The following is a 16,047-nucleotide window of genomic DNA, read 5'->3' on the forward strand; positions in this document are numbered from 1 at the left end:
TTGTTTGCTATTATTATTATTATTATTTGTATTATTATGAAATATTTATTATTCTGCGCGGCCTCTTTTCTCTGTTTTTTTTTTATTACACGCATTACTACACTTCTTAATTCCTCTCGCATTTTCGGCGCGCTGCTCCTTTTAGCTGACTTTGACTTTATAACTCCTATATGTTTTACGCATTTTATTTTTCTACTTTCCTTTTTTTTCTATTTTTCATCTACACTACTTTGTGGGTGTTGTTGGAGCGCGCATTCGTTTTCTTCCACTTCCCTGTTCTCATTGACTTTGTTTTTATTTTTCGCTTTGTTTTTGCTTTTGTTTTACATTACTTTGTTAGTTATTTTTTTTTTGGCGATTTAATGTATTGGCGTTTTAACAATTGCATTTGGTGCAATATAATGGTAACCGGGTATAGGCAGTCCAGCTGTCTCCATCGATATTCTGTAATGAAAATGTAAACAGACGAAATATTTAAGATGGTTGAGGAGCTTGAAAATTTAGAGATAGAAAACATATAGCAGAAATGAAAAGTTACATTAAACGAAAAAAAAAAAAAAAAAACAAATGAACAGAAAGTAATCCAGCAACCAAATTTCGGTGTACTTTTAAATACCCAATTCATTTTTAAATGCTAAACGTTTCTGTATTGTTTAAGCCCTATTTCTATCACTGAACTAGTATAAATGTACTTATATTGTATAAATCCTAGGTGTTACGAACATTCCAGAACTGCATTCTTAACTCTTGCGAAACCAAAAAATCGCCATCTGAGAAGCCCAGTTTTAAATACAAATCCGGTTGAAAGGACAGAATTGGGAGAAGTCATAGCTGTCTTCATCAGATACACCTAGGTTAGTGGGGTTTGTGCTTGGAATGAAGTTCAACACCGAAAACATAATATTTCTCAAAGATGTAATGTATATACATACATATGTACAGTGGTCGAAATAATTATAGCCGCACCACATTTAAAAATATGTGAATTCTAGTAGAACAAAGTACAAGTTTCAAATGGCTAAAATTTACCATTAATTTTTTGGAATTTGTTTTGTCCAATTTAGGAAATCCAATCCCGAAAGCTTACGGGATCGAGGTCATCAATCCGCGGACTGAAAAAAAACCATATTATTTCCTCTAAACAGTTATATTCAAAATTGATATGTAAAAAAAGACGATTTGATTTAGAAAATCGACGTATTTACTTTTAATTAGGTCGACTTTTTTGATAATATTTCCGAAGAAATGCTAAAGTCTTTACAGTTTCATCTTTTAAATTCGACCTTAGTTCATTGCACAATCAGGAACTTTTGATTATGGTGATTATGCATAGTTTCGTAGGTATATGGTCAAAATCGCTCTTGGGTATTTTTCAGAAGAAAATATGTACAGTGCCGGACAAAAGTATTGGCACAGAGAACTTTTGGCAATATTTGCAAAGATTTTGTATTCTAATTTATTTAAAATATTTTTTAATAAAAATATAGTTTGAACTTCACCAAAAAACATTAAAAAAAATATCTAAACTTTGTACAAAACTCAGGAAAATTTTATAAATTTGCATACTAATTTGCAACTTTCTATTCAGATTTTCTAGAAAAATTTTGTCCTGCAAACTTTATTAACTTGAAAAGATAGAATTTATTAAAAGCGCATTTCCAATACATATTCGTCCTTGTTAACCAAAAAACTTTATTGTTTTTAAACTCTACAGAATTTTCTCTCTCATTTGGTACCCATATTGTTATCCTAAATTGCATTGATTTTTTATAAATAATTTTTTTGAATTAATCATATCAATAACATTTCAACGTCCTTTGAAAAAAAATCCTGACGTCATAGTGAAAAGCTAAAAACGCAGTTTTACTATCTTTGGCCCATAGTTTCGTCAGTATATCGATTCATTCGTGTGTTTGAATTTTTTTTTGTTTTTGTTGCACGGTGTTATCTGCGGAGCCTACGACTACTTGTTTATTCACAGAAAAATTTCGGGGAAATTCGCACACTTAAAAAGGTTGAAATAATGGTACCAACATATATAATTTTTGCAGCCTTCTGCAGAGGAACAAACAATTATGGTTAACTTTGCACTTCTTCCTATATATAACTACATTATTTATATACTACAATTTTCATTCTTTTTTTATTTGGATAAACATGTACATAGGTAAGCGTAGGGTATAGCAAAGGAGAGGAAGGAAGTTATGTGGAAGCAAGAAGTTGCTGGATTTTATGCAAGTTGAATAAACTTAAATATTAAAATTAAAAAAGTCAAAATATGCGCTTAAAAACTTAACAATTAATTTTTTCTAAATATAAACGGCTTATGGTGGAAATAAATAAAAGTCACAATTATTTTATTTTCATATTTATTTGTATTCTTCAATGTAGTAGGTATGCAGTATGTATGTATGTATGTATGTAAAAGTAAGAATGCATTTCGCTTTTATTGATACGCTTGAGAGTAAATTGTATTTTTATGCATATAATAAAGTGTGTCTGTGTTATAAATTTGTATGCATGCAGTAGATATACGTTTTTTGCCATTACAAATTGGTAGTAGTAGTAAATATATGTCTGTATGTAGTTTTTCGTTTATTTGTTTGTTTATAAGAACTACAAGTTACAAGTTAAGTAAGTTTAATCGTATGTATGTAGGTATAAATATTTAACGCCCCTTTTATGCACATACATATGCATTTATGTATGTATGTAGTTTGTTTCGTTTGTTTACTGTTTAAAACTAGTTGAATACATATACTCACATATGTAGATTACAAAATAGTATGCTTGATGCTTAATACACGATTTTTTGTCCCAAATATACCTAGGTATGTATCATGATTCAATAATTAAAGGTTTGCTCATTAGTGACATCAGGGTTTTGACACTTCCTTAGCTCCCTTACAAAAGTATTGCACACACACACGAACCCACGCACAGTGCCTTGCTAAGGGAGCCGATTTTGTCAAAAGGAAGCGAGAAAACTAATTTTTGAGCAAACCTTTTATTATTGAATCATGGGTATGTATGTATATTGATTAAATTTATAAATTTTCGACTTTTGAGTGTCGAGCGCGTTTGTGGAGTAAGACTCACAACACTTTACGATTGAACTCGACGCATAAATACATAATGTCGGATTTCTTTTTGCCTATTCTTGTCTTCTTTTTGTTACTTATGGTTACATGATGTTTTTTTTTTCAATTCAGATTTAGTCGAAGAAAAAATAATTATTCATAATTTGAATGACCAATGATGCGAGCTTTTCCCTGACATAGGCAAATGCATCTCTGTCTGTTAATAAGCTTATTGACAGTCAGTGTATTGAATTGTGCTGCAGTGCTTGTCGAGATTTTGCTTTTTCAAAAAAGGAATAAATTTCTATGCATGATGCGCTTTTAATTAAAAACATAACACTATGATATGACAGATCGCGATCTGTTACTTCTCAGCTTGAAAAGGTTGGCCACATTCCTTAATTGTGGCAATATCATAGTACTATGAATATATGAAGCATAAGATGAATAAACAACAAAAACCCATTTCAAAAACTGAAAAACACTTAAAAACATAACAATTGAAAAATATCGTCATCACCGATTCGAGATAAAAATTAATATAGCAACTAGATATTTTTGCACTTAAAATTTAAAGAAATAAAACTATTTTTTAAACTAAAAATTTAATTATCGAATGATTCAAAAAGAGAATTATCTAAAAACTAAAAAATTTAATCATCGAAAAATTAAATTTTTTTTTTAGAAAAAATTATTAAAAAATATTTTTTCATTAAACAATCATTTTAAAACCAATTTTTTTTTAACAGAAATTTAAAACAAACTTTGTAAAAGAACCTTAAACTAATTTCTTTAAATTATAGAAAATAAAATTTTTGGTATAAATTTAATTTATTAAACAAAAGGTATACAAATTAAATATTTTGATAGGAAATAAATGAAAATGTACTTTTCATTAATTTTCTTTCATACGATAGACGATAAACGCTTGCAAGCGTATCGTACGAAATCAGTTCTCGTATTATCGTTTTCATACGCCCGACAGATGTATTGTTGTGAATTGGCTGTTCACTTTTTATTGTGAACCAGCACAGATCAGCTACGCTAATTATCGGATTTCAGACGACAACATCGATTCGTAATAGAGAATAACAGAATGCAAGCGTCTATCGTTCATGGTACGAATTCATAATAGGTGGGGGGTAAGATTTGTTTAACAATAAATTATATAAAAGTCAAGCTCTTAATAGAAAAGTAATGAAAAAATATTTTTTAACATAAAATTAATTAAAATTTGTTTAAAAAACTGAAAAATTTATTAAAAAAAATTAAGACAAATAATTTTTTAAATATTTTCTTTGAATAAAAAATTCATTTCTTTTAAGTCTATTTGAGTGCTGTCTTAATAAATATGTATCTACTATTTTTCTCTACAAATTCCGACTTAAAGCCCTTTGCCAAATTTTTTAAGCAACCCGTTTCTTTGTTTGCCCGTTTTTTTATAATTTTTTCATGTTATTTTTTGCCAGTTTTGCAAATTTATCAATGTCTTCTACCGCTAAGTACAAATATTAAATACTAGAAAATACATTACATCGTCAATATTTTCAATTTAATATATCTTTTTTTCAAATACTTTCAGTGCCTTGAAATTTAAATTTTTTTTTGAATAATTTCTACTCACAAATTGTTTTAAACTGGAATTTTGTCAACTTCTTTGAGAAGCCCTATTCGATTTTCATAACTTCTTGTTGTTAATTTTTTTTATCATATGCATTTTATTTTTATGGTTTTATTCATAAAAAGTAAATTAGCTTTAAAAAGCTTTATAAAGTGAAATTTCCATACAAATTTTCTATTTATAAAGCATTTAAAGTCTTCTTTATTTTTTATGAATTTGGGTGTTAAAATTTTAATTTTATTTTATTTTTCGTAATTCTTATACTAAATACATTTTATTAGGTATAAATGGTAAGAAAGGGGAATAGTATATTGTTACATAGTATATTTTTAGGGTCATATATAAATTTGTTACTTTATAAATACTTTTGGTTATAATACGGTTGCATATTTTTAGGGTCAATTATAATGTCGATTTTATGAACTTGTCTTATGATTAGTCGATTTTCGTATAAATTTCATACGCGTGTATATAAATTGGGAACACATTGGAATAGTTGGTATGTAGAAGGGTTAATTCTGAGGGTTGGGATGATAACATTCCTGTACTTTTCTATATTTATTTTTATGAATAAAGAGTTATTTGGTAATTAAGAACAGGGCAAACAAATTGGTTCCAATTCAAAAGAATTGAATATATTATGTATATGTACATAATTAACTTATCTTAGCCAGAGCAAGCTTTTACCTTATTTCCAAGTACGAGGATATGAAAGGTTTGAAAAAGTATATATAAATAAAAAACTTGGTACGCTCTGATTTACATTCTAAAAACCTACATATCCATATCCTCACCATTTTTTATTAAAAAGTACTAACTGATTTGATTTGAGATAAAACTCAAACGAATTTCATGCTCCGCCTTGTAATACACACTTCCATTTTGGTCATTGGTGCTTCTGTTCAATAAGAATCTATAAGCTATTTTAAAAAAATCTACGTAGTTTTCAAAATTTCTGATGTTTCTTAATTATGTACTGAACAATTATTATTTTTTCAGTATTAAAAAACTATATATGTCGAAAAAGTACTTCTAAGTATCTCGCTTTCTTGTCTTATCGTTAAGCCACCATAGCCGGAGTTCTTTCACGCTCGAGGCTTAAAAATGCTCAGCTACGTATTGACCATCACTGGTGCAAAACGATTCATCTGAGACTTTTAAGTTAGTCGCAATAAGTAGTATTAATTATATGTAATATTAATATTTATTAAAGCATTCCATTTTAACCACTTAAAGCTTTAGAGAGCTTTTGGTTATGAATTGTAAAATATGTTTTATTAACAATTTCCCAAATTTCAACTAAAAATCCCTTCTACTTTCTTACAAAAGAGCTTTTTTTTTAGAGCGAGAGAGCTTTTCAGAACTTTTACTTTCTTAGATTAAAATACTATGTTAAACTTTATTTTCTAATGCTGTGGTAGTCACTAAACTACGAGTACTTAATGGCGTTAAATTGCATTGCTAATTACTAAGCTTTCGCATGCTCTACCTTGACGCCTGTGTGATAAACTTACTGAAAGCTCGGTTTTACCCAGCTTTAAGCTTTTTTAAAACTACTTTCTGTTTCACTTAAAACTGCTTATAAATATATGTACGAAAGAATGAATTTATAAAAATTTGGTTCAAATTTTCAGAAAGCTATTGATGGGCTAAAACTGATACTATAAGAAGAATTTACAAAGTTTTAGTTTTCCCTGTAACCAAAGTTTTTTTCGAATTTAAGGGCTGTCTGCAACTCTCAAGAAAAACGACAAGTTCATATACCAAGACGTTCAAGAAATGGAAAATTTCTTAAATCAGTTTGCAGCTCTCAAGACAAAATTCGCTCGAGTATTTATTTCTTCAAGAAAATTAACAGCAACAGCAAAGTACTTTTTCATGCAACAGAAATAACGAAAAATATTTCTTGTCATTTCTTTTGGAAACTGCACTCAGTCCCTAAAGCTAAGCGGGAAATAAAAACTATTAAATTTAAATGTATTTTTTGAAGCGGTTACAAAATTTTCAAAGTTTATTATTATTTAATTTTGTTGATAACACCAACTTCACTACAACGTATGCGCATAATTTTAATTCTATTTACCTGTAATTACTTTTTACTTCTAAAGCAAAAATTACATTTGAATATATGATTTTATTTGAGCTGCTCTTTTTTTTGCTATTAATACCGTTTGAATCATTTTATAAAGTAATTTATGAATTTTTTATAACGCCAATTACTATAAAGAATACATATTTTGAAAAATCTACATAATCTAAATTTTTTTCATCAGTCAATGTTAATGGGCAATGAGAGTACAACGTTTGCCAAAGCGGATATTTTATGCTCAAAAAGAGTTGGCTAACAGGGCCTATATAAAGAGGCCAACTCTACCTTGAAGCCATAGTGGGGTCCTCCCTCTTTCTCTGCTACCACAAGCGGAATCCGAGTTGAATACTTACAGAGCTGGAGCATCGGTGTCCATTCGAACAACGTGGCCCAGCCAGCGGAGCCGTTGTATTTTAATACGCTGCACTATGAAGAAAAATATGCATAAATAGTTTTCTTTTTTTAATTCCCGAGCCGTTGAACCGAACCTGAAATCTCGGTTCAAAAACAACAAAAAACCGTTTTGACGAACCATTACAAAGGCGCAAAAACCCACATCCGCCAAAAGCTAAGTTGCAGTTAAGAGCTCTATTAAGTTTAAAAGCAGTACGATGGAAATGGATGCCAAAACACACAAAAAAATCAATATGCTCACGAAACAAGGTATAATGAAATTGCATTTTTAGTTTTTCTCTTTGACGTGTACCTTAATACTTCAAAGATATGATTAATTCAAAAAAATCATGCCCGGTCTCACCATCAATTTTAAAATTTATCAGACTGTTAAAGTTTAAAATGACAAGTTTTACGAACAAAAAGTTTAATTTTTTTTGATAGACAAAATCGAATAGGTATTGAAAATGTGCGTTTAATTACTTTTTTAAGCTAAATTCGATGAAATTTTTCAAAGATACATATTGCAAATTTTTCAAGGGTATTCAAGGATAAAATTGTAAAAGGACTTTTTCAGCAGCTACTCGTCTTCATGCACCAAAAAATTTAAACTTTTTAATTCTACAGAATTTTCTGTTTTATTTGATACCCATATTGTTATTCTACATTGCACTTAGTTTTTTTTCAATCTTTTGGATTAATCACATCTTTAAAACTTCAAAGTAATTTTAACAAGAATCCTGACGTCAGCGAGAAAAACTAAAAACTTAGTTTTAATATTTTCGGTAGAGACCCAAAATAATTATTATCCTAATATTTGAGATCAAAGAGGTCGCCTTGTTTTAAGAGAAATTTTTTTCGTCTTTGTATAATAATTATTTACGAGAAATATCTTTTTTCGTCTCGTTGGATGGAAATTATTTACGTCTTTTCATAATAATTATATGGGATTTTTAGTTTTCATAATAATTATATGCGACTTTTATTTTTCTCGTCTCCTGTGACGTTTATTTCAAGACGACAATGATTTACGTCCCACGTTTTCTCCTAATAGAATCGGTAGATGTACTGCCGATTTCACGAAATTAAACGCAAATATTTGCGAGTTTGATTATTGGAATTTGATTTGCTAACATCTGGCAACCCCTTTCAATAAAGTTAAACCACGTAAAAGCAAAGCCCTTTAATTTGACACCACATTTTTAAATATTTAACGCGTCAAATCTCTGAACTCAATTAAGAAGTTTCATTCAATAAAAGTCCCATATAATTATTTGGAGTAGGCGTAAATCATTTCCGTCTTGAAATAAACGTCCCGAGAGACGAAAATAAAATAAAAAGGCCATATAATTATTATGAGATGACGAAAATAATTTACATTTTAAAATAAACGTCCCGCGAGACGAAAACAACTTTTCCATCATTCAGTAATAATTATAGAGCAATATTTAATTTTATTTCTTATAATCGTTATGGTCTCTGATTTTCGGCCCTTAGTTCAGCAAATATACTCAATTTTTTGTGTCTAAAATTTACTGCCGCACTGTGTTATATGTACATACAGTTACGGTCAAAATAATAGAATCAAGAATCAAAATGATGCTGTTGGCAACTTATCTTTATTTACTTATTGTTAATAATTTCATTTAAAATATGGGTCGACCAATATCAGATACCACATAAATAAAAGTTTCAAAGCTTGTACAAAAAAAAAAAAAATATTAATCAAACTTAAAAAAATTGTCATCAAAAATTCAAACTTTATAATCAGAATCTTAAGAACATTTTCGGGTATGCAGTTTTGTAGCTCAATAAATTTTGGTATAATAAAGTGCAAGTTTCAAGTCGCTAAAAAATACCGTTAAGTTTTTAGATTTTTTTTGTCGAGGGTGTTGCGCATTTTCTTCCGTATAAAAGTAAGTTTTGTTCATGGGTTACATGGAAGAAAGCTCGCAACACCCTCGACAAAAAAAATTGTAAAAAATCAACGGTAATTTTTAGCGACTTCAAACTTGAACTTTATTACTAAAATATAATGTGCTATAAAACTACATACTCGAAATCTTGCTAGGAAATCTAATTAAAAATCAAAATTTTTATGAACAGTTTTTTTAAGTTTAATTAGTTTTTGTGAACTTTTGCAAGCTTTGAAACTGATATAGGTCGACTTATATTTTAAATGAAAATTATCAAAAATAAATAAATAAAGATAAGTTGCCAACACCATCATTTTGAATCTTGATTCTATTATTTTGACCGTAACTGTAAGTACATATGTAGCAGCAAAAATAGATAATTTTATAGTAACTTATGGAACTTTACTTAATACAAAATATAACGAGTTGTTTACACGAAGCTCGACCTAGCACTAGCAAAATATTTATACTTCTTTTAAAATATGGCTCCCATTTCTTTCTTCTGTGTTGAGCAAATTTTGTTTAACAGTCATTCTTCTTCAAAGTATAGATTTTTCCCTCAAACAGTTCAGTCAGGTTTTCAGAGCTTCTAAGATGCTGAGGAAATATGTACATCTATTATTGTATCCTAAAGTTTTTATTGATACATTTTTTATGATTTCTCTTCAATGGCCCTGCTTGCTCATCTCTCATTGCCCCATTTTTTGCAACTTCAATCATAATAAAATTTGATTTCATTTTTTAATCACAATTTTTTCTTTCACTGCGGTCTTTTCTAATTTGATACAAAATAAACACCTATCTTTATACTTATACTAAAATCGAGCAGCTGAAATTAATTCGTATACGACTTTTTTCACTTTCTATATGTAAGCTGATCAAGTTTAAAAGCTAATATGATTATTTTATTTCCAGTTTTCTGAAGAAACCTGTTATCCTTACAATTGCAGCGATTATCTAAAGATTTTTTCGTAATAAGATTTAAAGCGTTCAGGAAAAATTAAGATACAATAATCATATTTAAAACAAAAACATAAGCTTTAATGCTTTTTTAGGTCGCAAAATACCAAAATTAAATATAAAAGAATAAATAAATATACAAAATACGCAATTTTTCCAAATATATTTTTTATTTTTCTAAGTAATTTATACAAAAAATCAAAATTTTTAATTTAAAACTATTTTTTTTATATTATATTTTTTTTTGTTCACTGCTACACTCATGATTCTATTATTAAGCTTGCAAAATTGGTTTTTTTATACTTTTATTTATAAACTAAATACAATAAAAACATATTTTCTTTGCGCTTACAAACTAATACTTTAACTTAAAAAATATCAAAACATCGTATGTTTGTATGTATATATGCAATGATCAGTGGATTACTTGAGAAAATGTATGCGCACCTCAAAATATGTATATTTAATTATACAATAATATGTGTATGTATGTATGCAAATATGAATGTAGGTTTCATAAGGGCTTGGACCGGCTGTACAACTACATAATTAATTTGATAAAATAGAATTTGATTTCAACAAACTAGAAACCTAATATTTCATGAAAAATCCTTCTCTAAATCGTACACCGATTTGGTAAACTTTAGGTTTTGAAATTATTAAAAAAAAATTGTCAACTATTTTTTTCTTTTTAAGCGGACAAAGTTTACTTAATATATAGTACTTCCGGTGGCAAAAGCAGGCATATGTATGAAGTTGATAATGATGTGATTTAAGCCGCAATAACGATCTGGCAAAAATTTGACTAAACAAATTTGTTTAAATATACAATATAATATTTTAAATTTCAACTTAAATTTTTGTCTTCCAATCTATGAGTATATGCGTATTGAAACTATTGTCTCTTATTTCTTTTCTTCTGATATAATTTGTACACCTTTCTTTTCTAACGCCTACATTTACCTGACAAAAAAAGTATAGAAAAAGTGCGGGTGCGACCTTTTACAAAATTTCGAAAAAATTGCCGCAAACAAACGCATTTCATACAACTACTAATACTACTTTAGAGCGAACTACTGATCGAAACGGCGTCGACTTTGCCCTTTATTTGAATAGCGTGCTATGCGCTATGATCTCGGAGCTTTCACAAAACTTTGCAAAGCTTTCACCTAGCTAGCGCAAAGCTTTTCATACTCTTATGTAAAAAAAAATGTTTCCCCTCTAATATTCAAATTCTTCCAACTTCCCTATCAAAGCTAAAATTTTTCCATTCTTCAAGCTTTCATCCTTTTACTGCCAATTCTTTCATACTACCATTTCAAACGCTTTCGACTGTTCTACATCAAAAGCTTTCATCACGCAATCTTTCAAAAGCGTTCACGCTATCACTTCCACTGCACTCTTCTTTCTAAACTCATTCACTACTCTAATAAGGATTGAACTTGTTGCGTGTCTTATCGCTATCTGTATTGCCGTCGGTATGATTGTGGCTACGAAAACGTGTCGATACAAAACTTTTAGTGCGGTGCACACCAGTTGTCTGTATGGGTGGACCATTGAGTGTGGCCAGTCCGCCCAATAGATCGGTTAGACCACCGAGTGCGGTCAGACTCGAGAGTGCATTCAAAGCGCCCGGCTTGGACAACAATTGCGCTAACGGTATAGCGGTGGCTAACGAACTTACTGCTGTGGAAGTTGCAAAGGGATTTGGTGGATTTGTAAATGGTAGTGAACTGGAAAATGGATTGGTTGGATTGTTGGATGTGGTGTTTAAGGTTATGTTGCTGCCGCTATTGCTACCAGTGCTGTTGCTGCCGCCGCTACCGCTACCATTGCCGCTGTTGTTTGCGTTTGTCATGGCTGTTGTTGAGTGTGTGTTGTTCGAATTGCTTGTGTTTGTGTTTAAATTGTTTAAACTATTGCTGCTACTATGATTGCTGCTGTTGCTCTGATTCAAGCTGTTATTGCTGCCGCCACTGCCCAAATTGGACGTGCCGCTTAAGTGATTGCTATTATTGGTGTTGCCGTTGGCATTGCCATTGCTGCCACCATTTGCGGCGTTAGTGTTGCTGTTGTTGCCACTGTTGTTCTGGCCATTAGCGACATTATTCGCCTCCTGTAGATTAGCCTTCTGCAGTTCAACGCTGGAAAAGGGATAAAGAGAGAGAGAAAGAGAAAAAAGGACAATAGGATATTGTTTGTATGTGGTGATGAGATAAGGTTTAGTTGTTTTTTGAAAGGTGATGACTGTACTTTTTTTCTTGATGGTAATTTTGTGGAATTGAGTTGGTTTTTGCAGTTTATTTTTTTGTAATTTTTAATAATTTGGAATTTGATGATTATTTGCGTTTGGGGTTAAGGAGGGAATTTGCTGGATATTTTTTTGCAAGGAGGATTCTTTAAATGTTTTATTTTATATTTTTGCGGTTTGGCGTTCAAAATGGTACAAGTGTGTGTGGGTTGGTGGTGCAGGTCATTGGTTTTATTTGCGCTTGTTTGAGGGATTTAAATGGGTTTACGTAAGCCGCCATTCGAATGCAGTCGAAGATGTGGTAGAATGCAAAAAAATTATAAACAAGAAACATTTTTAGAATTCATCGCTTTCGTATTACCTCGCTAAAGCCCTGTATTAGTTCTACAATAAATGAAGCTCCTTTTTATTGTATATCACCGTCTGTCAAAATTCAACTTTTTGTTTCATATCCAAGGGTTTTTGTTGCTGCTGATTACCAATCTGAAGTCAGTTCTTAATTTTTTTTTAATTATCAGATTTTTATGAAATTTGACATCCAAAGGTTCTTTGAGCTTGAGTTTGATTTTTTTTTTTTATTTTTTTATAAAAAAAAAAAAAAAATGAAAAATGAAGGAAATTCAGAAACTACCAGCCCTATCGAAAAGAGATGTACAGTGTTGGAAGAAATAAAAGAAACTTTTTATTTTAACCAATATTGGCTATATTACTTTTGTATATTTGATTTTAATATTTTTTTTTTATAAAAGTTAAGCGCACAATTCAAGTTTGAAATTTTTGGGGGATTTTGGTAAAATCTGTTCAATTTTAATAATTTTTGTACAAAGTTTGAAATGTGGATGAATATGGTGCATATGAAACACCGAATAAACAAAAGAATTGTAGCCAAAACTGGTCAAAATAAAGTTTATCGGGCATGTTCCGAAATTCGAAACTTTGAAATCGACTCGAATTGCCAAATAGTTTTTAATTATATCTGATGAAAAGAGTGAATATTCTAATTGAAAACAGTAAAAGAAGCAGCAGCGATATGAAATAAATCATTTTAATGCGAGACTTGTAAATTTTTTGGTTAAAAACCATCAAAAAAATTGTCGAAATCGAGTCGATTTGAAATTTTCGAATTTCAGAACATGCCTGTATATTATTTCTTCCACCACTGTATATACGGTTTATAAAGACTTTTGTTAGCTTTTATTTGCATTAAGGTTGTTCACTGGTTTAGATCCGATAATTGTATCATGAAATATTTATATACATATATAATTCTTTAAGTCGGTTGTTTTTTTGCTAAAAATTACTTGTTTAATTTATTTTTTTGTTTATATTTTTTGAAATTTTATTTTTTTAAAAAGAAAATATACATTTTTGTGTTTAATGTAATTTCTCGAAAAATAATTGCTAAAATTTATTTTATTTATTTAATTTTCTTTCAATATTTGATTTTTTGATATTTTTTTAAATTCAATTTCTAGAAACTTATTTTATAATTTGTTCTTCGTTGAATTTTTAGAATTTATTGCTTTAAAAAGAAAAGAATTTAATTTTAATTTCATTTATTTTTCAGGAATTTATTTTATTTGTTCTTTTTTTTAAGATTAATTTTCTTTGAGTTTTTAAAAATTTATTTTACTTTTTTATTTTTATTTAATTTTTTTGGTTTTTTAAGAAAAATATGTATACATATATTATTTAACAGAGACCATAACGATTATAAGAAATAAAATTAAATATTGCTTTATAATTATTACTGAACAATGGATAAGTTGTTTTCGCCCCGCGGGACGAATATTTTAAAATTTAAATAATTTTCGTTATCTCATAATAATTATATGGGCCTTTAATATTTTTTCGTCTCGCGGGACGTTTATTTCAAGACGGAAATTATTTACGTCTTCTCATCATTTCATTTTCAAACGTTTGGCATTTGAGAAAGGCTTTAATTTCAAATCATTCTCAAATGTGAAATGTGAAAGAGATGACAAAGTAATGTGGTATATTTGAGCCACCGCTGCTTTTTATTAAGAGCTTTTATGGATAAAAAAGTGGCGTAGTGATTTTCAAATGCACTGCTGATATTTATTTTTTTTTCTATGAATATTATATTTAGTAAAAGTTTTAGGTAATTTTATTTCTAGAATGCCGTACGCGAATACTAAAATCGAAAAACGCACATCTCACCCTGACTAACTCAAAAACGTCCTTGATACTACATATTTCCTGTACATTAATATTTAATGAAACATTTTCGCTAATTACTCATGGGCAGGTAATAAAAAAAGTAAAAAAAAAAAAATGCATAAACCACACCTACATTTGCATTCAAATAGGCTTAGCATACATACATGTGAATATTTTATTTCGGCGGATGCTTTTGTTTGATTTTTGGGTTCGGGGTTGGTATGGTTTGGTCGGTCTCAAAGGGATTAACGGTACTGACATTATTGGCATGGATTAAATGATATTTTATTTTTCTATCGCTTCTTTTTTCTTGTACTGGGTGGAACGTTGATATTCATACGCGGCTACAAAAATCCATGGATGTGGGTGGCAACAACGTGTTTACATTAATGTACTATGTATGAGACGATTTCGTTTGAGGGTGTGTGTGCGTGTGCGGCAGCGCGTTGTTATTTGAAACTTTCATTGTCACGCGGCTGGCTGGCTGCTGCTGCTACAACAAATGAGCCAGTTCCCATTTTTGTTGGGTTTTTTTTCTGTTGCTGATTTTGTGATGGGTATGGGGCATAGCGCGATGGATGATGGTTAAAAAAAAAAACAGCTAATCTCTACATGCATACATACATACCAACACTACAAAGTATATACAATTACAATGTATGAACGGGTCGATTAGAGTAGGTATGATAATATGGCGAAAGGAGGATTGTATATATATTTTTAATTTTCATCTCTAATGAAAATTGACGTATTTCATTTTTGCTGAAAACTTTTTGGGTTAGGAGTTGCGGAAGGAATGAATTGTTTTCGGTGATGGGGCAGATACGTGCATACATACATATGCAGATTTATCATTTCATTTGCTGTGGTGTGGTATGAGGGGGTGGCCCTTTCCGTGAAATGAGGCTGGATTTTCATTTCACAGAAATTTTTGATGTTTTGCAAAATTATTAGGCTATAGAAGGTACGCACACAATGGGCTTTGGATTGCACAAAATATTGTATTATGGAGTGGTGGGTCATTCATTATTAGTAGCGAGTAAGTGTTTGCAGGATTCTTGATTACGATTGGGTGGGTGGACTGTTTAGGGTACGGTACGTTACTGTTCTGAGTTACTTCGAACAAAATGTGTATGGAATTTGAGGTTATGGTTAGAAACACGCTATTCCAGTGCTTTTCTTTTTAATTTTTGAGATGATTTGAAATGAGTGGATTTTACTAAACAAAATTTTCTTCGTTTTATTTAAATAAAATGTATGTTCGGCTAAAATTAATTAAGGTTATTGTTTTTTTTTCTTTTTTTTTAACGACTCAAAACAAAATATTTAATATACGGAGTGGATTACGTTTCAACTTTTTCGCTAAACGAAATGTTGTTGAGAAATAAGTGGATATTAATTTGGGTGCATAAGTAACTCAAAGAGGAAAGTAAACTATAAAAAAATGGGAATTTCTTTCTCTCTCACTTTTTTGTGACTGTGGAAAATTGGTGCAAGGAAAGAGTGGTTGTTAGAAGTTTGATAATAAAAAGTACAAATTTTATTAGGTTTAAAAA

At 29.8% G+C, this 16,047-nt stretch overlaps 1 protein-coding gene across 15 annotated transcripts in view; it reads right to left on the minus strand.

Annotated features, from left to right (window-relative positions):
• Window positions 1-225: 225 nt before the first annotated feature.
• The window catches only part of LOC118738899 (poly(rC)-binding protein 3), a 285,579-nt gene continuing 269,757 nt past the window's right edge, over window positions 226-16,047 (minus strand). For 7 of the 15 annotated variants that reach the window (XM_036469937.1, XM_036469935.1, XM_036469934.1 and 4 more), the window contains one exon: window positions 11,486-12,203. In XM_036469937.1, coding sequence (XP_036325830.1) covers window positions 11,486-12,203 — 718 coding nt within the window. Of the gene's footprint in view, window positions 445-10,276; window positions 12,204-16,047 lie in introns of those variants that run through there. The other 8 variants (XM_036469945.1, XM_036469943.1, XM_036469944.1 and 5 more) reach the window with 3 other exon arrangements.

Source organism: Rhagoletis pomonella, unplaced genomic scaffold (assembly GCF_013731165.1).
Source record: "Rhagoletis pomonella isolate Grant_MI unplaced genomic scaffold, Rhpom_1.0 Rhpom_scaffold_00005, whole genome shotgun sequence".
Lineage (NCBI taxonomy): Eukaryota > Metazoa > Arthropoda > Insecta > Diptera > Tephritidae > Rhagoletis > Rhagoletis pomonella.